The 22,740-nt window shown below is 42.3% G+C and overlaps 1 protein-coding gene across 1 annotated transcript in view; it reads right to left on the reverse strand.

The window, feature by feature from the left end:
* The window catches only part of FREM3 (FRAS1 related extracellular matrix 3), an 85,452-nt gene extending 70,539 nt beyond the window's left edge, over positions 1–14,913 (reverse strand). The window contains exons 1-2 of the mRNA XM_047092075.1: positions 9,732–14,913; positions 7,607–7,696 (exon numbers count right to left, since the gene is read on the reverse strand). Of these exons, the coding sequence (XP_046948031.1) occupies positions 7,607–7,696; positions 9,732–14,913 (5,272 nt within the window). The remainder of the gene's footprint in view (positions 1–7,606; positions 7,697–9,731) is intronic.
* Between the last annotated feature and the right edge of the window lie 7,827 nt (positions 14,914–22,740).

Raw genomic sequence — 22,740 nt, forward strand, 5'->3', positions numbered from 1 at the left:
AACTTGTTTTGACCTCTACTCAGAAGAGTGGTCCATCCTGGGCAGTTCACTGCACCTGCAGACTTCAGACTTCATTCTAAATTGGAGACTCAATCTTTGCAAGTTCAGCCATGACAGACCTTAAAAATACCAAAACTAGATACTCCTCCAAAGTCAGCCCTAGCAGAGCCAAGGAAGCCATAACTGACTGGGTATAAAACTTCAGGGATTTCTGGGAGCACTTCCCAGAAGCAAAGGCTTTCCTTTTTTTTTTCTTTGCTGACAATTAAAAAAAATTATTTTTTTAATGTTTATTTATTTTTGACAGAGAGAGAGAGAGACAGAGCATGAGCGGGGAAGGGGCAGAGAGAGAGAGAGAGAGAGAGAGAGAGAGAGACATAGAATCCGAAGCAGGCTCCAGGCTCTGAACTGTCAGCACAGAGCCCGACGCAGGGCTCAAACTCACAGACTGAGAGGTCATGACCTGACCTGAAGTGGGACGCTCAACTGACTGAGTCACCCAGGCGCCCCTGCTGACACTTTTTAACTTCTAAGGATTAATAGTTAATTTTGGAATAAACTGCTTTCACATTTTCTGTCTGAACTACATGTCTGTCTTGGTACTGTTGTGAGGAAAAGTTTTGCATGTCTGAAGCAACTATGAATTTAGGGAAAAGCTAGAATGTTTTAGACATGTTTTAGACATGCAAATATCCAGGTTAAATCAGCATCTTTCATTGCTAAGAAGACGTATGCATTCACAAATGTAGGTCAAGAGTAAGTTCATAGTAGCACTGAAAATGAGAGAGCAAAAAATACTTTGGGTTACATAACCAGTTAATTAGGCTACAATACAGTCAAAAGTAAAATATTACATAGCTGTCTAAAACGAATAAAGCAGATAAGGTTGATCTGTTTTTACTAGTTCAATATATGTCTGGATATAATATAGACATACATTAAACACAGGAAGGCAAGGCTCAGAGCCAAGCATAAAAAATAAATAACCTCCTTTGTGTAAATTAAAAAGGATATACATATATTTTCTGCTATGTGATTAATTTTCTTTTTGTAAGAAAACAGAAAGAACAATTCCTCCTTTGGGGAAAGGGATCAGGTATCAAGGTACAGTTTATTATTCTTTAACCATGTACATGCATTTATTTTTTAAAAAAATGTTTACAGCAAGTTATCTGGTGGAGGAATTATTGGCCATTTAAACATTTTAGACTATGTTAAAAATACCCATACAGTCAGGTATTTTTATGCAGAATTGAAGACTTAAAGCTTTCAGCAGGAAGTATAATTAGCAATGCTAAAAACAAGGCTTGAATAGGGTGCCATTAAGCTAGTTTTCAATATTGTTCCTTACCATTCTCCCATTCACTGAATGCTCTTCCTAAAAATGACTCCATACTGAGTGTTGTGGAAAGATGTTGCCATTTCTAAAAGAATTAATTTGTAGCAAAATATCGCTGTAGGACAGTTAAACTACAGGTGTGGCCTCCAAACTGAGAGGAAATATGGCTGAGTTGACTGTCTAGACAGCATGTAAGGTGATCTAAACAGAAGTACCTCTTCTCTCTTTCTATAAAGAATCAATGGCTTCGGTATAAAAGTGAAAAAATCAAATCAAATCACAAGTGACACAAAGGAAAGGTTACCTAGCATATTTCACAAAGGAAAGGGGATGACAAAGTTTTGCTTAGCACAGTATCATCACGTCCAACCCTCTAGCTATTTCCTACACTTTGTGGCTCTGAACTAATTCTTCCACAGATTGGTACTAAACATGGGACACTGGTGGTGAGCCTTTCCTGTCCCTCTAGCCGTCTGCCACATAGCCTTTGGACCTGCCTTGCTTATTATGGCTTGTCCAAGAGCTAACAGTTCATTTCTGGTCACGGTGGGAAGGGATAAAAGATATAAGCAGGTAGGATTCATGAAGGAAAGAGTCAGTGACAAGTGTAAACTGTTGATTTCTTCCCGCCTGAAAAGAATCCACACTGATTCTCCTTTGTTTGGATTTTTGAATCCATTACATTATTAAGGGAGACATTTTTGAATTATTTATAAGCCAGAGTAACACGGTTAGCCATTTAAATCAATATTATTGAACGAAGTTGGTTGTGATGTATTCAAGTGTTCTTTTTTCTTAAATGGAAATTGCTTTTTTTTTTCCCTGATAATAGTGGCCACTGTAAGGCATTTACACAAGCAAATGTAAAGAAAAGTCAAAAGAAATAAAAACAACTTAAAATCCATCACTGCCATTACAAACCATTTTTAACATCTTGCTACTTATACTTTAGACTTTTTGTTATGCATATACATATGGATGTATACGTGAAAATGTAATCATCCTTGTAATCATCCTTTACAACTTTACATACTGTTTTCTACTTGATTTTCTTTATTTAAGAGTATATTATGAACCTCTTTCCATATTAAATACAGGTTTATTATGACATCATCCTGAAGGCTGGCAAATATTTTATAGTTTTACTGCAGTTTTGCTTCTGCCATATTATAGTCATAGAAATACATGGAACATGTTGTCTCTTCTCTATATTGTCTCTTGGTTTCTCCTGAATTTGAATTCTGTAGCTGCTCATTTTTATCTATCCCTTCTGCATTCTGTAACTCTTTGCTTTTTACCACCCCACCCCCCCCCCCCGCTCTCTTCTTATTACTGTTTTCATTTAAAATGAAATTAGAATTGTTTGGGAAATAAGAGTAATTAGACTCCAGGAAAGGGCTTGAGTCAAGTGTGAAAATACTGGGCCATGGATTTTGATTGGACTACTCAGAGACATTTTCTGTCTTGCTCTTGAATTCACAGATGTGTTCTAGGGAGTTTAAAGTTCTAAATAAACAAGCATGATATTACCTTAAAAACAGGGGCAGACTCCCTGGACTTATGGTTAGTTCTATCACTGGTCCTAAAAAAATCATTGTTCACTACTTTATTTTCATAACTTGAAGAAGACAGTTCACCTAAACAGAAAACTGGTATTCATACGGACCATGAGGCAAGTATCAGGTCAAATGCAAATATCAAAATGCATAGTGTTAGTCAAACTGGTTTTAGACGCGGAATAATTTAAGAGAAAATAAAGCAATTTGTTTCTGGTCTTAAGGACATATCTACAGTACATCGCCAAACTAAAAATTGTCTCACACCCATCTAATCATTCAGTGTGGCTTATTAGAAAGAATGGACTTGATGTTTCTGATGGTTCCTTTGGTTGCATCATTTTAATTCTTCAAATCCATTCTTCATTGTAAAATTTGAGATGATAACTTATATCTCACAGGTTATAGTAAGGATCAATTGAAATAACATCTGTAAAACACTTCGGAGAAATGTTAAGTGCTATATATATTAAATTAATATTATTATATGGTAAGTGGAACAGATCTGTTCAGTGTTACATATAGTAGAGATATGCAAAATTTCAAGACAAATCTATAAGTATAATGACTTAAGAAGGAATACAAATGCACTTGACAGTATGCTTAACTGGTACAGTTCAGAGCTTTATAAATCTAAAATGTATTCTCTATTTCACCAGTGACTTTCATGAGAACCTTGAACATAATGAAGTTTACCACCAATGTTATAAAAAAGACTGAGATCTTAAACAGCAATGGCCTTAGTCTTGGTTACTGAAAATTGATGAGGCAGCAACTGATGCAACATACAAACCAGGTACATCGACAAAAATTTCCATGTGAATTCCCAGTTCAGCTCTGTATACAAGTATAGGTATGCTCATAACTATTTGAGAGGAAAGAAGAAACGTATCCTATTACGTTTGTGGCATGTGCGACTTCATTTAACTACAGCAGAACAAAAAGAAAAAGGCACAATTGATACAGGAAACAGGATGCGGATAGGCAAGCTATTCCTTTGTGCAGAGGCTGAGCAAGCACGGGCAAAACCTGTACCGTGGATTTGAGTTACTTCCTCTTCTTCCTTTGTCTCTTTAGCGGACTTCTAACAAATATGGAATCAGTTTATGAGTGGGCAGAGAAAAGGATGAGAAACCAAGAGTTCCAGGCAATACCCCAATAAGATAACTCACCATAATAGTTTAAAGTTGACCTTTTTAAATAATCAACTGATTTAGTTATAGAGTTTCAGGAATAAATTGTTAAACTTCTTTTTATCTAAAAGATGGGAAATAAAAGTTTGGTATCTCAGCTAAAAGTTCTAAAGGTAATAACATCTATTGTGTGCTTGCTTTGTGCCAGGCACCCTTCAATGCCTTGTGTGGGTTGTTTCTTTAGTACTTGTAGTACTTAGAATGATGACCCTGTAAAGACGTCCGCTTCTTAATTCCCAGAACCCGTACGTATGTTTTATTACAGGGCAAGAGGGACTCTGCAGATGTGATTAAAGATTCTGTGATGGGGAGAGTATCCTGTATTATCCAGGTAAGCCCAATGTAGTCGCAAGGGTTCTTGTAGTGAAAGAGGGAGGGAGGAGAGTTGGTGCCTTAGTAAAGCAACATGAGAAAGACTTGGACACTTATGGCGTTTAATATGGAATGGGACATTTTCTAAAGCTGGAAAGGCAAGGACATGGGTTCTCCCCTAGGGTGTTCATAAAGAAAGGCAGTCTTGTCTAAACCTTGATTTTAGCACAGTAAGAACCATTTTGGACTTCTGACGGACAGACTTGCAAGTCTGTGTTGTTCTAAGCCACTAAATTTGTGGTAATTCACTATAGCAGCAATAGGAAACCAATCAAATCCTCATAATAATCCTATGAGATACACACTATGATTGTCTCCAATTCACAGATGAGCAAATGAAAGCACAGTTCCTCAAAGATACACAACCACTAAATGGTGGGACTGGGGTTTGAGTGCAGGGAGCCTGGTTTCAGATCCTATGAACTGGAAGCCTTCCTGCTGTCAAGCTTTGGGGTTTTAATAAATTGCAGCTCTAGAGTCATACTGACAATGCTTTCACCTTTAAGACCCTGAGCTCACCTGAGGATGTACCTAATGCACAGTCCTAGAGGTAGGGCACAGTCTTCTTTTAATGCCTCCAAAGTCGGTACCACCACCACCACCACCACCACCACCACCAAATTCTATTTCAGCCCATTGGTAAGAAAATGTATCCCTAGAAGTGTGTCCAATTCCAAAAGCTTAAATAACTGGAAGGGCTATACACTGTCAAGCTATATGCTGTCCCATTCTATTTGGGAAATATTTTAAAAATTGGGATATTTTTAAAGAAAAGATGAAGCTGGCTATTGTACAGAAATAAATTTATACAATTTAAAAATACCTGGTACAAAAATGTTTAAGTGGGTCCTTTAGTGGTTGTAAACGATTCCAAGAATTCTAAAAATGGCAACATGGATCTCAGCTCTGTGTATGGCACTCAGAACACAATAAAAAAATCCAGGGAACAAATAAATGCATAAATATTTTTTAAAAGGTCACTTATTCATTTTGAGAGGGAGAGAGAGAGAAAGCATGTGCAAAAGAGGTAAGGAGTAGGGGAGGAGGAGGGGCAGAAAGAAGAGAGAAAGAATCACAAGCAGGCTCTGTGTCGTTCTCAGCACACAGAGCCCTATGCGGGGCTCAGTCTCATGAACCGTGAGATCGTGACCTGCACTGAAATCAGGAGTTGGACACTTATTCAACTGAACCACCCAGGTGCCCCAAATAAATGCATAAATATTGAATTGGCATATGGACATACATGTGTTTTAAGATCCAACTATGAGTAAATGTATCTGCAAATGTTTTAGAGTCTTGATTATTCTTATCACTTTAATTTGCTAGGGGCTCCTTTGTTAGGTGAAGAAGTGCTATCTTTGCCTTATTCTCTGACTTCTGTTCATGATTTTATCTTCCTGAACAGAGGTGGTATAGCAATAGTGGTTAAGAACCTTGGCTTTGAAACCTGCAACACCTGAGTTTGATTCTAGTTCACCTTCTTATTACCTGTATGGCATGAGTCCAGTTAGTCAACCTTGGTGCCTTCATTTTCAAATGGGCATCGTAACATTTACCTCTTATTTTATAGTAAAAACCCAAAGCCGTAATGTATATAAGCATTGTCTGGCCCATAGAAAGTACATATTCAAAATGGTCGCAATATAAAATTCACATTTATCAACACAGACTGACTCTGTTTCTGATGTTGCCCAGAAAGCATAGTGTCCAAGTCAGATATATATCTTTTTAGAATATCATCCCACTCAAAATCAGAAGAATAGTCACTATAAATCATTTGGGTCTCAAATGCGCTTTACATTAGTGAATCAGTTTAGAAGACTTAAATTCATCTTCATCTTTTTAGGGACTTTCATCCTTGGGAACCTGGGGAATGAAGGAAAGCTCTGTTTTTAAACTTCATGTGAAGGGTTCCTCGGTGGCTCAGTTGATTGAGCATCTGTCTTCTGCTCAGGTTATGATCTCACAGTTTGTGAGTTCCAGCCCCATATCGGGCTTCCTGCTGTCAGGGCAGAGCCTGCTTTGGATCCTCTGTCCTCCTCCTCTCTGGCCTCCCCCCATTTGTTCACACACACACTCTGTCTCTCTCTCCCTCCAAATTAAATAAACATTTAAACTTTAAGTGAGAAGATTGAGAGGAGGGGCTAGTGGTTTCCACTATAGTTAGTCTCATTAGAAGTGGAGAAGGTAACTCATTATTAATGAGCATCTACTCTGTGCCAAAGGCTTACATATATTATCTCACTTAATCCTCTTGGCAGCCCTCTGGAAGTTGTATGAAGACTGCCATTTTACAGATGAGTGAAATGAACCACAGAGAGGACAACGTAACTTCTTCAAGGTCACATGGGGTCAGTTGGGATTCAAGCTCAGTATACCATATGGCCTTCATGTAGGTCTGCTTTCCAAACAGTCTTGAATGGTTACACAAGACTGAGGAAGAAAATGCATGTTACTTACTGGGAATGAGTAATGATTTATACTGAGAGAAGTTATTGAGTGGCAAGCAGCACACAGACATAATTTTTGCAATTATCGTGTTATACTGCAAAATAATTTTTCACTGACAACATAGTCAGCATATTCCTAGCTGTGTAAAGAGAGTGCCTGTTGTTAGCTAGTTACTTCCCATTGCGCTACTTTGAAGACAGAGTAAACCAATATAGGTGCAGCACACAGGCGATTTTTTAAGCAAGTTTTCCTCTATGCCAGTCAATATATTTTTCACTGCATCCATGAAGATTACAATTCTGAGAAGGAGCCACTAAGATTCAGTTCTGGAGCTGAAAATCCTAACAAAATCTAAGGGTGGATTTTCCAATGTGTTCCAGAATGATAGAAGCCACCAGTCAGATTCTCAGAACCTCCTGAAGAAAAGATTTACCTGCTTATGGGATGTCACACGTAATCTAGGTCAGGTAAAATACTTCATCTCTCATTATTGAAATTCCTCATTGTTTTGCCTTTCAAAAAACCTTTGTCAAGGACCATTTGACATGGGATCACAAATAAAGCAAAAAGAATTCATTTGTTTGTATTATGACATATACTGATTGTGATTACTATGCAAATGATTTCATTTTTTTCAATTTCATATTGCTTTTAAATAACCAAGACTCCCTTTTAAGGTTTCAATACTGACTTACCATTGTCTTCAACAGAGAAGTAGAAGAGGTCCTTTGTTGCTTTGCTGCCTTCATTCAACACATAGCAGATCCTGCTCTCATCAATGTCAGCTGATGAAAGAGCAAGTTTCACTCATCATAATGGCACAACAGAAAATGAGGATGTTAAGAACGTCAACATTTTGGGGCGCCTGAGTGGTTCAGTTGGTTAAGTGAACGACTCTTGATTTCGGGCTCAGGTCATGACTTCACGGTTTGTGAGATCCAGCCCCATGACGGGCTCTGCACTGGCAGAGCACCGTCTGCCTGGGATTCTCTCTCTCTCACTCTGTTCCTCCCCTGCTTGCTTTCTCTCTGTCTGTCTCTCTCTCAAAAATGAATAAGTAAACTTAAAAAAAAGTCAATATTTTAAGGCATGAAAATACTACAATAAAGAAATTTTAAAATGATGAAACGAACACAAATCTAACTTTTTAAAAACGATTAGGTGAACATGAATCAATAGAACTTAGTTTAAAATGTTGTTACTGGGCTATGTGTATGAACTTTAGGATAATACCCCCCAAAAAGGACGTTCTAGATGTGCATGTTTCACAACATCTGGGCCCTCTATTGAGAGGTGAGTCCATGTGGTTTTAGGTCTTCTGCAAAAGCATGGAGCTTGGCCTGATGGCAGTTATTGATTAACTATTTGTCAAAATGAATTTAAACAAGAACAATGGCTGCATTCTAAGGAAAAAGAAAATGAGAATCAAATCATGACTTTTTATTATTACCTATTCTCTTGGATTTTTAAGAATTTGTCCCTTGGGTCTATTATTGTGTTTTTGTATTGGTAATTATTAGTATTTTAAAGACAATTTGCATTTTGGGGTATTTATTTATAAAGATAATTCTTATGGGGTGCCTGGGCGGCTCACTTGGTTAAGCGACTGACTCTTGGTTTTGGCTCAGGTCATGATCTCACAGTTCCTGAGTTCGAGCCCCCTAATCAGGCTCCGTGCTGGTAGTGCGGAGCCTGCTTGGGATTCTCTCTCTCTCTTCTCTCTCTTGTAAAACCACATATGATTTCATTGGCTTTAGAGACAATTCTGAAAATGTAACTAAACTATTTTTTATTTTCATTTTAAAGTTTTATTTATTTGAGAGGAAGGAAAGGACAGAGGGAGAGGGAGAGAAAGAGAGAGAGAGAGAGAGAGGGAGAAAATGAGCAGTTAAGGGACAGAGAGGGAAAATCCCAAGCAGGCTTCACCCTCAGCACGAACCCAACACAGGGCTCAATCCCACGACTGTGAGATCACAACTTGAGCCCATATCTAGAATCAGATGCTTGGCTGAGCCACCCAGGTACTCTGATAATTAAATTATTTTTTAAACAGCCTTCATAAGTTTTACTCTAAGACTGCATTTAGGTTTAAATGTATTGTATGTAGAAAATTCCTTTAATCTCTTCACATCTCATGCACACAGAGCTGCACGATAAAGTGTTAAGACAATGTAAAGGGCTACCAAAGAGACCAGGTGTCACATTGCCTGGGAAAACAGAGGAACCTGCCTCAAGTTCACCATTAGTAGTAACAACAAATATATTTAGAAAGAAAAAATCCTTCAAACATATCCTTCTGCATTTAGGAAAATTTAGTTCTATGCTTTTTTTTTTTAGATGCAGAAATTACTTGAAAATTATTTTAAAACAATAAAATGTGCAGTGTAATATTTGTCTCTAAAATCTAAATATAAAATATCATCTTCAGAAAAGTAAACTTACTAGTGAACTATGAAAACAATTCCTAGGTATGCTTCTTTACTTAAAATTTGAAATTCAATGGATATTTTCAAAATTAATGTAATCATATCTTATGATGATATTTTTCAGAAGCTGTCCACCTGTGTTCTGTAATTTTAAGGCATAACTAAAAGCCTTACTAGCTGTCCAAGGGTTCCTGTTAAATGGGCATCCTGAGGAAATAGCTGAAGAAAGACTACTTGCCTTTTTTTGTTATCTGAATAATCTCGCATTCCATTGTATTTCATCAGAATCAGAATTTTTCTGCAAATGCAGAGCTTGGGACAATTTTAAACAGAACTGGGAGATCTAATCTGCTCAAGGAGAGGGACAGAGGCATCGGGGACATTGTTTACTAACCTTGTGTAAACACTCGCGTACTCTTGTTCCCAAGGCCAGTGTTGATAATGAAGCCATGCTCTGGTCCTCTGGTCACTTTATACTTCAGGAGCCCATGGACACTGTTCTGATCCTCTGTCCTCAGAGACCTGCTGGTAATCAAGAAGCTCATGTGTCCAGTGTGAAGGCGCTTCAAGGCCGATGCACCTCTGTTAATGGCAATCTGGGGGAGTCTGTTATCTAGGGAACTTATGTGGATCCTCATTACCTGAGGTTTGTGTGTCTCTAGGACAGTGTCTGGGAAGACATAGAAGTCAGCATGAGTGCCATCTGTCACAGTCAAAGAGAAACAGTCTTCAGTCGCCTCACTGCCATCATGCCAGTAGCTAATCAGGTTGTCATTCAGGTCTCGCTTGGTGAAGGTGGTCACAGGATGGTGGCCATTATACAAAATCCTGCCATGGATGGGGAGCTGGGTGATAGTAAAGAGGAGAAGATCATCTGGAGTATCCTTATCTTCCGCTGTTAACTCAAAGGGAGTGATCTGTTTGCTTTCCCCTTCTTGCAGCATTAGTTTGTGGATGGTCAAGATAGGTTTCTTATCATCCACATCTATGATGTAGATCCTGAAGGTTCGGAACACAGGGTTGTGTCCATCAGTCACTTGAAACTCAAAGCTGTCCATCTTTATCTCATCATTTGAAGTGTGGACATAGCATATTTTGTTGCTAGCCAACTGCAGCTGAGTGAAAGAGGCAATGGGCTTCCCAGAGTGGTCAGAGCTCTCCAAGTGCCCGAGGCTAGGAGCCCGTGTGACTCTGAAGTGAAGCTGTTCATTAGGGCTGTTGATGTCGCTGGTGCTAAGCAGATTGGTGGTAAGGGTCACTCTGCCACCTTCTGTCAGGGTAATCCCTTTGCTAACCACCTCAGGTGAGACTCTGTCTAAACTGCCAACAGTGATGTAGAAGGAGCAGTCTATCAAAGGGTTAATCCCATCAGTCACATCAAATTTGACAATGTCAAGAACTCCTTCTTGGCCTGTGTGAGTGTAACAGATGAGGCCTCTGTTAATCTCATCCTGGGTAAAGTTCATCCCAAGGGTGAGGTTGTTCCTCACCTCCCCTCTGGGTTTTCTCAGTCGCTGTAGAAGCCCTTGTTGAGGCCCTGAACGGAGGACAAAACTGAGGCTCTTCTCATCGGAGTCAAGATCTGTGGCTTTGAGGACCCAATTTGTAATGACCTTAGTGTGTCTGGTCTCTACTTCCAGCCCATCATTAATGGTCAGCTGAGGGGTTTCATCATCCACTAGGATCACCACAATGGGTACCTTCCTGTGGGTAACGTGCTTGCCGTCACTCAGCCAGATCTCAAAACTGTCCTCTGTGGTCTCGGAGTCATCATGCTCATACACAATGGTGGAGGCCTCCTGGATCTCCTGTAAGGTAAAACTGTGGATGGGCTGGCTGCCTGTGGCCAGCTGCTGTATGATTCGTCCATGCTGAGGGAGGGCTGTGAGCTGAAAGTGAAGCTCATTCTGTGGCAAGTCAGCATCTGCTCCATTGAGCAGTGGGGTGTCTATGACCAGGCTCATCCCCTCTAATACCACAAACTCACCAGCAAAAAGTTCAGGCTGCTCGTCATTGGTGGGTAAAATGATTATGGGGAAGACAACATTTGGGGAGAAGTTGATGCCATCAGAACAATAAAAGGTGAATTGATCTTTTTGTGGCTCTACCCCCTTGTGAATACTCTGTACATAATTGATATGCCTCACTTGGATATCACTGATGGAGAAAGCACTGATGGGGCTACCAGCCCGTGATTCTTTTGAGCCAGGAGCTGGTGCAATGTTTTCCAGGTAGCCAGAGGCTGGCTGACTGGTCACTGTGCATAGGATTTCATCTTGGGGTGTGTCCACATCTTCAATACTGAGATGTTGTAAGGTCAAGGGACTCTTCCCACCTTCATCAACAATATAAGACTCTGCCACTGAGACTTTGGGTGCCACATTGTCCACAGGCAGCACAACCACTTGCACCTGCACTCTTTCCACTATGCTGTTCCCCACCAACCACTGATAAGAACCCTTGGAGAGGGTGAGGCTGAAGGCATCATGTTGTTTCTGGAAACCAACTTCACCCCCAGTGTGGACGTAGACTACTGCCCCACTGATGAGGTCCTCTTGGGTGAATTGTTCTGCAGGTAAACCATGCACGAGAATAGTACCCAATTTTGGGCTATCTTCCAAAATGAAAGACAACATCAAGTCATCTGTGCCCTTCTTTTTGCCATGTATGATGCCCATGGTGATCTCAGTGGCTCTGTTCTCTAGTACATCAATGGAAACATCTAATAATGGACCACCTGTAATAGAGATCCTGGGAGTTTTGTCAGCTGTAGTGGGATGCACAGAAATCTGGATGGTGATGGGTATGTGGTGAACCCCGTCACTTACCTCCAGATGGAAGGTGTCATTGGTAGTCTGGTCTCTGTTGTGCTGGTAAGAGACACTCCCATTAATTACATCAGCTTGCATGAAAAGCTCTCCTGGGGTCATATGTTTGTTTAAGTAGTACAAGTGTCCATGTTGGGGACCCCAGACTAATATGAAGACAATCTGGTCAACATCTGTGTCAGGATCTATGACACCCAGTTCATTCCTGCTGAGGATAAAACTTTCTCCCTCTAAGACAGTAAAGCCTCTGTTGGTGACTTTGGGAGGCTGATTGTCCACAGGCTTTAGGAATATCGTGAATGTGCCAGGCACACTATTGCCTGCAGCATCCTCCACTCGGTAGGTGAACTGCACAACCCGTCGTGCAACACCCAGCATCTTCTGTGGGGGCTGATAGGCAACTTGGTGCAGATTTACCTGGGCCTGGGTGAAGTGCATGATGGGCATATCTGGCGAATCAGTGAGGACAATTTCTCCAGCCAGGACTTGGTGGTTGTCATCTGTGTCAGTTGGGGGTGTCAGCAGGGTGTACCACAGGTTCTGGTCATCTGAGTCCTCATCAGTATATTGGAGGAATTTCTTCTGGAAGTGAGTGAGTTGGTATTGTTGCACAGTCATTTCTAGAGTAGTTCCTGGAAATAGTTCCGGACTCTTCAGGTCCACTGGTTGGACCCTGACAGTGAAGAAGTGTTGGTTGGATAGATTGGGTGGCTCATGGTCATCCTGTACATGGAAAGTCAGCCGGGCCACTACAGGTTGAGGGCTATGGGGTCCAAGATAGCGGTAGAAGAGTTTCCCTCCCATTATGTCTTGCTGAAGCCATTCAGTCACCACCTTCTCATAAAGTCCTTCTCTTTCCACATAAGACCAGTCCTCATCTTCAGGGGACTGAGGTGGTTCAGTCTGCCGCAGCAGCATCTCCCCCTGGTACTGACTGGAGTAGGAGGAACCAGGGGCTAGATCCCGCCCTCCCTCTTCCTTTTTCCCTTCCAGAGGCTGGTCCTCCAGCACAAAGTGGATGGTTGAGTCCTCAGAGTCAATATCAGTAGCACTCAGGACAAAGGGGGAAATCTGGACCACGTGTCCTTCTGTAACAGAGAGCCCGGTGTTGGCCTTGACCTTTGGTGGTTCATCATCGACAGGTATGACGGTGACGGGGAAGAGGAATTCCACCTGGTGGTGTCCATCCTCCATCCGGAAGATGATGTTGTCACTGTAGGTGTTGCTGCCATCATGCTGGTAAACCACTCGCCCTGCTGCCAGGTCCACCGGTGTGAAATGCTTGCACCCAGCGGGTGCCCCAAGCACCGTCAGCTGACCATGTCTTAAGCCCCTAACTGCAGTTACTGTCACTTCTTCCAGGTTATCATTATCACTGATCTGAAGGCTGTGGGTGCTGGACAGGGGCTTGGACTGACCTTCAAATAGCAGCAGTCCCCGGTTATATCTAGCCACTGGGGCCAGAGTGTTCACGGGCTTCATTATCACCATGAAGGCAAAGGGGTCTGAGGTGGCACCATCTCCATCTACCACCTCCAGCTCTAACTGGAAGAGCTGCTCTGAATCCAATTTCTTTGTAGGGGGCTGATAGGCAATTTTCAGTTCCCGAAGCTCCCGCTGGGTGAAGAAGGAGACTGGAAGGCCCAGGGGGTCATCAGTGCTGACCACGTACCCCTCGTGCCCTCGTGTGGTTGTGGGGGCATTGAGAATGTTGAAGACCAGGTCATCAGGGTCAGACTCCGTGTCTTCCGCAGCCAGTGCGTCAGGGGTCAGGGCTGTCAGCAAGAACTGATTGACCTCCATCATCATCAGGGCCACAAAACTGGGCCGAGGTGCGGTGTTCTCTACTCCGTCGCGGATGTTCACCAGCAGCTGGAAATGCTCACGGAGCAGCACCTCGGCCGACCCCGCGCCTCTGTCTTCTGGCCCTAGCAGCTCCGCCATAAAGGGCACATAGTCCCGACTGGGCGACAGGGTGGTGGCGGTATGCTGGTAGCGCACCCCAGCTCTGACAAAAGCCTCACAGTCTACGCCCTTGCCCCTGGGGAGAGGGGCCCCCATGGCGTCCACCAAACGCCCATACTTGGGCAGTGGGCCGCCCTGGGGAGGAAGAAGGGTGAGCCGGCACCTGCTGGGGGCAGAGCCTGCGGACGCCAGGGACGCAAAGTCCAGCACTCTCTTGTCGATGGCATGGCTCCAGCCCCGCAGCTTCTCCACCACCAAAGGCCTGTTGCGCATCACTAGCTCCGGCTGGGGAAACACCACGTCCACAGCCAGCGTGAAGGGCAGTGCTAGCGTGTAAGTCGGGGCGTCGTAGCGCAGCTGCAGCCGCACCCGAGCGCGCCCGGGGCTTCGGGAGCCGAAGTGGGTGTACTGGACCTGGCGGGGTCCGAAGGCGCAGGGGAAGCGGCCGGGGGAGAGCGCGCCGTGGCTCAGCGGCAGGGCTTCCAGCACCGTCACCTCGCACCAGTCCCCCGGCTGCACTCGAATCACCAGGTCCCGGAGCGGGTCGAGCCAAAGCGAGCGGCCCACAGGAACCCGGAGTCCGGGGTTGGCGATCAGGACGCTAGGGCCGTCGGGGCTACTGAGGCCCGGTGCGCCCCAGGTGGGCCAGTAGAGCGCAGGGTGGTCTTCAGTCCCAGGCGAGGGCACCTGCCCATGTAGCACGGGGCAGCTCAGGAGCACGTAGGCGAGCGCCGCGACAAGCTGCCGGGGCGTCCCAGCGGGGCGCCGAGAAGTCCCAGCCATGGGATCTCGGCGCTGGAATGTCCCGGAGACTGCCCAGTCCGAAGAGGGCCGGCTCAGCTGCAGGTGCAGGCTGGGGAGGGAGTGGCTGCTGTCCAGTCGGGAGCCGAGGCTCGGACTCAGCAAGAGCCGGTGGCCGTGCTTCGGCTGTGGCAGGTAAAAGCCGCGGGGAGAAGGGGCTCTGCCCACCTTCTGCCCTGCTTGAGTCCCAAGTCTCTCCTCGGCTGGTTCCCGGGACCGCTGGATTTGTCCCAACGCCCCCACACCTAAGGCGAGGGTGCCGGAGTTCGCCCCTCCTCTCCTTTGTGCCTTTAACCTGGCTACCTTACTGACCTTCGTGCCCGGAGGGGTAGTCGGCCACCGCGCAGCCCCGGCTGCCTGCTTCAAACCAGCTGGTCGGGATGTTCTCCCCGGACGCCTCAAAGAGATTGTCCTTTAGGACTGGGAGAGTGACAGCGACTGTACCGGGTCAGTTCTGCGCGTGGAAGACACGGCGCTCCCGCGGTCCGTTCAACCAGGCAACCGTGTTTCTGTTGGGGGGGAGCGCCACCATACCTCTTCCTTACCGCTGACAGGCGTGCATTTTCTAGCCGAAATTGAGTCTCACTTCGGACATAAAAGAAGCTAGTGGGAGCTATTTTGCAAACAGGATTTTCTAGCTGCCTGTCTGATGAAGCTGCTTATTCCAGATCTTGTAATTCGGTGCTTCCAAAATAACCCTGGCATTTTTCTTCTGCTCACTTCTTGAGGAACAAGATGCGCATCCAGGCAGGCGAACTCGAATAGCTTTTAAAATTGGTTTCTAGTCAGTGGGTCTCACATACCACAACGGGGGGCGCAGGTTGGCTGCCTTCGTTTTTTTTTTAGAATGTGGTTTCCGAATCTGATCAACAGTGACTCCCTCTGAGTTTATTAGACATGCTGTTTCCTAAGTACTTTCTTTGTAGAAAAATATATAGTAGCCAGAGGCGAGATTGTCAAGAGAAACAGTAGCAGAATACCCCAGGCCCTTGGATCGATTTCTGTGAATTAATCTATTTAACACTTGGAATGCCATCAGGCTCTTTCTTCCTGGCTTTTAGTTAAGGATGCCTGCCTTCCGTGGGTGTAGTGTTAGTTACTTAGCTTCCCATCCTTGTTTTTTAAAAAATATTAGAGGTGTCCTTTTAGCACAGGGAAGACTGACCTTTTCCTGTAAATAAAATGGCGATGCGCTTTCTTATGCAATTAGTGTAAATGTGAGACTGGTTGATGTCCATGAAAATAGAGGCATCCAAAACTGTAGTGGTAAAAATGACTTCAAGGGGAATTTAAACATGTAGAATGTTATCCTCAGATTATTTTGTTTTACTGTGTTGCAGATGTCGGTTTGATTCATTTCAGCAGCAGCAGCAGCAGCAGCAGCAGCAGCAGCAGCAGCAGCACTGACTCCCAGAGTAGAAATAATCTGCTGTTGCCTTGAAAGAGTTAATTTTCTAAATATTTTAATCAGCCAGTGAAATGCCAGGGGTCTACATAATCCACTAAGGTAGAATGCTAGTATACCCCATTAGTATAGATTTGTTCACATAACAATATTAAGAGATAGCAAATTTAAAACAAAATGTTTAGCCTAATTATGCTAGTCCAGTGTGCCCAGAAATTAAAAAAATATATATATTTTGAATTGAAACAGGTAAAATTCCATTGTAAATGCAAGAGGAATTATAGTTCATACAGCTACTGCCTTGTCCAAAGGATGGTTTTTCTATCATTGAACTTTTTTGCATATATTAAACTTTACCAAATGAATGTTCCTGTGTGAGTGTAATTTTGGTTCCTGTCCAAGCACCACTCACTCTGGGCAACTATCTGGTCCACGTGCTATTTTCATCATAGGCAGAGATGGGTGTAGGCAGCTGAGATGACGGAAGGCTAAACTACCAAGTTTTTATTTTTGTCCTCGAACCCTCCAGCTAACATTCTCTCTGTTCTGTTTTTTTCCTACCAAACCTCTTGAAAGTGGGGTTTGGGTTTTTGTTTTTCCTGGTGTCTAAATTACTTATCCTCCCACTCCCTCCCTCCTAGAACACTACTGTCCGGCTTCCACGTTAGAAACATCAACAAAATTCTACCTGAGGTCATTGGCAAACTCCATGTGGCCAAATCTCATGGCTATTTTTCATATTGTCCATTGGCCACATCCTTCTGGCTTTCCTCCTTCCTCTCAGTTCATGTCCATCTTCTTCAGGAACCCTTTTTCCTATGCTCCCCAAGCCACTTTAAATCAGTTTGTAATTACGCATTTGTGGATAACTTGATGAAGCAACGTGAGAGTAGGGAGGATGCAGTGTTGACCCTGATAGCCAGTGCTTATGCCAAGGACTGGCACACAGCAGGTACATAAGAGCTATTTGTTGATTGAATGAATAAAAGATTAAGAAGTAGTAATCGATGTACTATGAAGTCCAGGTATCAGGCAAAACAAAGAAACAAAAATAGTGCAAGGATAGGATAACTTTTTTGTAACTGCACCCAAGTCCATCTGCCTGATGCACAGCAAAGACAATTACTAGAACATGCAAAGACAATTACTAGAACATGCAAAGACAATTACTAGAACATGGAGCATGCAGCAAGGAAAGGCTTTATTCAGGAGGCTGCCAAAGGAGGAGATGAACAGACAGGAGGGCAAGCCTCCAATCCACCTCCCTGAAGGAGGAGGGTCCTGAGATTTAAAGGCAAATGGAAAGGGTCTGGGTAAAAGCTGCAGCTGTGCTTATTAGTCCTGTTAACCCTTAGGTTACCAGTCTTTTGATCCTTTCTCATTCTTGAGGAAATTGGGACAATGACCATTCTAGGCACTTCCTGCTAAAATGGGGCAAAGATCAGGATGAGAGGAATGAGAGCTTTCTGCGCTTTTAGCAATCTTTAGCTCTATGCTGAAACTCAACATTTTACATTACCTGGATTTTTATATTTTTATAGTAGTTCTTGTACTATAGTTTATCTAGAGCCTTCAGGGAGATTTGTTATAACCAAGTAGCTTGTTGTACTTATCCATATATTTCTTGAACTAGCTTTCCTAAATAGTTACAAGTCCTTCAGAGGCTTCCTGGTCCAACCGAGGTTCTTTTTGATGTTCTCCTTGCTGACAGGATGTAAGGAACCTGTGGATTCTTCTAATTTGAGTGTCATGAATCCATGGCTTAATTCCCTTTAGTTTCACTGAGGGATGGGTGGTCAACAGCACCTTGCAAGGTTTTGTACAAGGAAGTTGGAGTCGGTGCTCTGGGTGTTTGGTCTTCCAGCTTCAGTAACACTAAGTCAAGGATTCGGGTGCTGTAAGGGCACATCTGTGGAGTGCTTCAACCTGCTGGAAGCAAATATATGTACTGAACATACCTGATAGAGTTCCTGACAGGACAGGACTCATACTTTTTTTTTTTTTTTAATGTTTATTTATTTATTTTGAGAAAGAAAGCATGAGCAGGGGAGGGAAAGAGATAGAGAGAATCCCAATCAGGCTCTGCCCTGGCCACAGGGCTCAATCTCATGAACCATGAGATCGTGACCTGAGCCAAAGTCAAGAGCTAGATGCTTAACCGACTAAGCCATCCAGGTGCCCCAGGAACTTTTTAAAAAAAATTAATGTTTATTTTTGAGAGATAAAGAGAGAGAGAAAGAGAGAGCAGAGGAGGGGTAGAGAGGGAGGGAGACACAGAATCCGAAGCAGGCTCCAGGCTCTGAGCTGTCAGCATAGAGCCTGATGTGGGTCTCAAACCCACCGACCGTGAGATCATGACCTAAGCCAAAGTTGGACGCTCAACCAACTGAGCCACCCAGGCACTCCTGGTGCCCCAGGAACTCTTAAGTCATGAAAAAAGTGTAGAATCCTCCATATGACATTTCTCAGGGGCTTAAACCAAGCCTACTTCTAAGGAGCTGCTCTAACCCAAAGCAAGGCACCTGTCAAGGCTTTTTCCCAAGTTGGTTTCTTGGCATATCCTAGCTAAAGTTCATTTATTCTGTTCTTCCAGTTTATTTGGGTCTCCAGGAAGGAGTTTAATTTCTGTTAATTCCCAAGGCTTTGGACACTGCTTGTATGACGTTTGCCACAAATGAAGCTCTACGGTCACTCTGAGTTATTAGCAGCAATTCAAACCTAGGAATGATTTTGCTTAAAAGTGTTTTGACAATTTCTGAGGACTTCTCTGAACAGCATGGAAAAGCTTCAACCCAGTCTGCAAAGTTGTCTACAAATAGAAAATATCAAAAATTACCTGTTGTTTTGGTATCATGGTGAAATCTACCTGCCAATCTTCTCCAAGTTTGGTGTCTCTAAATTGCATACCTTTTAGCACTGGGACGGGCCCAGTCTTAAGATTGTTTTTTAGTCCAGCTGTCACATTTTTAATAGTTCTCTAAATATTGGGATCTGCAATATACTTCTGGATCCACTGAAGAGTAGCATCTCACCCATAATAGGTGCTTGGGTGAATATAGTTAATTATTTCTCCCACAAGAGGTTCTGAAATAAGGATTCATTATATTTCCAGCTGGCTTTAATGTCAGCATGGTGTTTAAATCCCCATTCCTTAAAGTTTTTTTTTTTTTTTGTCCTCCAAGGAATATTGGGGCTGATACTTTAGTTAAATCTATGTCTAGCACTAAAGTCTATAATTAGAGAGGGTTTTGGACCTTAGTATAGGCCGCCAGCCTGGTAGCTTGATCTGCCCAGTTGTTCCCTTGGGCAATCAGTCTAATTTCTGGTGTCCTCAGCAGTGGACAATAGCTGATGGGTCACCATTGCAATCAGCTCTTAATGGTTTTGGATCCATACAACTGTTCTTGTCCATAAACGTCTCAAACTCTGGATTTTCCAATAGCAAATCCATCAGATCAGGATGTCTGGAATAAACTTGCTCAATTATCTGTATGTCTCTGGTGATCTTTGAGTGGTTTATGAAGCAACAGGCATAAAGACAGTCTAAACATGGGGCATCGCGGCAGTTTTTCTCGAAATTTACCTCAAGTTGTCCAGCTTCAGTTTGCAGGGCTTCCGTAAAAAGAACAGTTTTATTTCTCAGTGATTGCATGTCAAGAGAATGGGAGAAAATAGGAAATATTAGTTTGGAGGGTCATAGCCAGATATTTGAGGAAACCAGAAGAATTCAGAACCCAGCTCAGTTTTATAGGCAAACAACAAACACTCGAAAGACAGTTAATCAGAACTAGAATCTAACTAGTAACAAAGGTGTGTTACTGAAATAGAATTTCTCTAAAATCACCCCCATTTCCAAAGATAATTAAATTGGCGCTAATTTGTTTCTAAAATAAGTCCAGTTATGACAAACTTGGCCTAATTATTTACCCTAAGTGCAGCAAAACAGTGATTGGCCATATAGGTTTTTGTTTGTTTGCTTGTTTTTTAAATCTGCTTTCCTGGAAACTTTCATATTGAATTTCATACCTGATTTTCAGATTGAACTTTTGATTGCCTCTCAAGGCTAAGAAGCCAAGCCAAATACTTGCCATCAGATTTCACCTGCAATACCTACAGGTTTGGCTGAATTCCTCTCTTCTCAAGGTCCCCCAAGTATCCTGAGGTTCTTGCACCTGCCAGGAAGTGACCTTCTTTACTCACCTGGGAAGGCTGCTGGAACCCTGTAAGCAAGGTATCAGGCTGATTTTTCAGAGAGACTACATTGGCTCCATGAAGTCACCTTAATTCCTTAAAGCAGTCTGGTCATAGCTGAGTCTATGCATATCTCTCTAAATTAGGACATTCCAGTCAAAGCCTTGGCAATATAACCAATGTTTTTTCCATTGTGTTCTGACATCAGTAAAACAGATTCTTATTAAACTTATGCAAATAAATACATTGCCATGAAAATAGAAGTGTCTGAATTCTGGAGGGATCAGGTAGGGAGATAAAGATAAATGTAAATATTTGTTTACAAAGGAATATTTTACGAAATTTCTACAAATCATAGGTAGCCTTAAATCTGGAATAGCAAACATTAGAGAACCAGCAATGTTTTTAACAAGAGTCTGTTTGCAGTTTTCCCATTAGTTCCAGATTTAGTTTTATGACCTTAAAGATATCAGAGACCTGTATTTGTTATTACAATGCAATTGGCAAGAAAATTCTGTGACACACAACACTTTAATAATTAGAATTGCAAGTGATGGCATTACACCAGGACATATCAACACCTTAGGAATTTTATACAAATTCTGAATAGTTCTAGCATTCAACCATGTAACATAACCTAAGGAGATTTATCATCACTTGTTTGATAATGCTTCCCATGTGATTTGACATTACAAGCCTAATTAGTCAAAAAGATTTAATTTAGAAGCTTAATTTTGGGAAGTTTTTCTGAAATATCAAGGTTTTAAAGCACATGCCTAAATAAAATTAGAGATCATTGTAAAATTATATATTCAGCGAAGGTGGCAATAAGATTCTCAGGTAAATGCAGAGGGTTACATAGTTGTAACTTTTAATATTGAGAAGATGCAGCATTAAGTAATCAAATACCTAATAAAGACAAAACATAGAAGCTTCATTTTTCTAGACAGTTTAAAGATAAAAAACCTTTATTTATAATTTAGACCAATAATCTAAGAAAAATCTCATTTTAACAGAGACACACCAAATTCTAATCTTTTACTGGTATACTTATAATATTAAGACTCATTCTTTCCAGGAAGATGAATTTTAAAAAATGATTCAATCTCTCCCTTTTTTCTTACCTGTTATTTCCCATGTTGATGTTGAGACCAGGACATCCAGGGAACCGTGTGGATCCGAGTTCCTGTGGCAGGTGCTGGGATGTGCTGACCAGAATCCCCATCAGAAATGTCGGACTCTGGGCTGTAGGGACACCACCGATGGTCCCCAACTCTCTGATGCCACTGGGGGGTCGCCCTGGCTGAAGACAGCTGCCTTGCCAAGGGCATGCCCTCTCCCCAGGTGCTCACATCCAATGACTGTTCAACAGGAGGGTATAAAAGTCCGACCTTTTTGTCCCAATTTAGGAGGATTCTGAAGGGCAATCCAACATTTGGAACTCCTCAGAGAGTCAGCTAAGGTTTCTGTTGATGTGCTACCACTCAACTCCTGCCTAACCTTGTTCTTACCCTCCCCTTCTCCTTGCCAGGTGCTGATCACTCCCTAACACACTTGTTTACACACTAATCTCCATAATCTTTGTCCTGACCGTGCACAAAATTCCTTTCCAAAGATTCCCTTCTCACAAACCTTCTCCAACGTTCCTTTTACATTCATTCAGATTTTGTCCTAAGTTTTCCCTCTTTAAATAACCAGTCTTGCTTTCCTTGCATACAGAGTTGTTTCCCTTATTTTAAGTAGTCTTAATTACACTTATTTAAATTGTTTACATCTGTTTGTTCTTATATTGCCCATAAAACTTTCTAAGGCATTTGACAAAGTTCTCAGGTCTTTTTTTTTCCCTGACAAATGGAATGGACATTATGAACTTATTTGACTCATTTGACTTTCAATAAACATGAGTGAAATAAGAGTTTTACATTTAATGCTGATAATTCTAAAACCATGTCCATTTTAATTAAACCAACAACCCTAAGTTAGTTTTACTACTGAGTATTTTCCAAGATTGCACGAATTTGAAATACATTTGAGTTAGTTTCTATCTTTCTGAGTTTTAGAATGTCCAAATTCTTATAAGCGCTTGCCTTTAAACCAACTAAATAGGGCTCTTTTACAAATTTATTTTAGCAACACCTTTGAAGGTAGAAAAATTATCTCACAACATACCACATACATGAACACATACAAATGCAAAGATGCAAACAAAATTT

Source organism: Lynx rufus, unplaced genomic scaffold, assembly GCF_022079265.1.
Source record: "Lynx rufus isolate CCGP_SWC_20201006 ecotype Redwood Valley unplaced genomic scaffold, mLynRuf1.p SCAF_3, whole genome shotgun sequence".
NCBI classification, from domain to species: domain Eukaryota; kingdom Metazoa; phylum Chordata; class Mammalia; order Carnivora; family Felidae; genus Lynx; species Lynx rufus.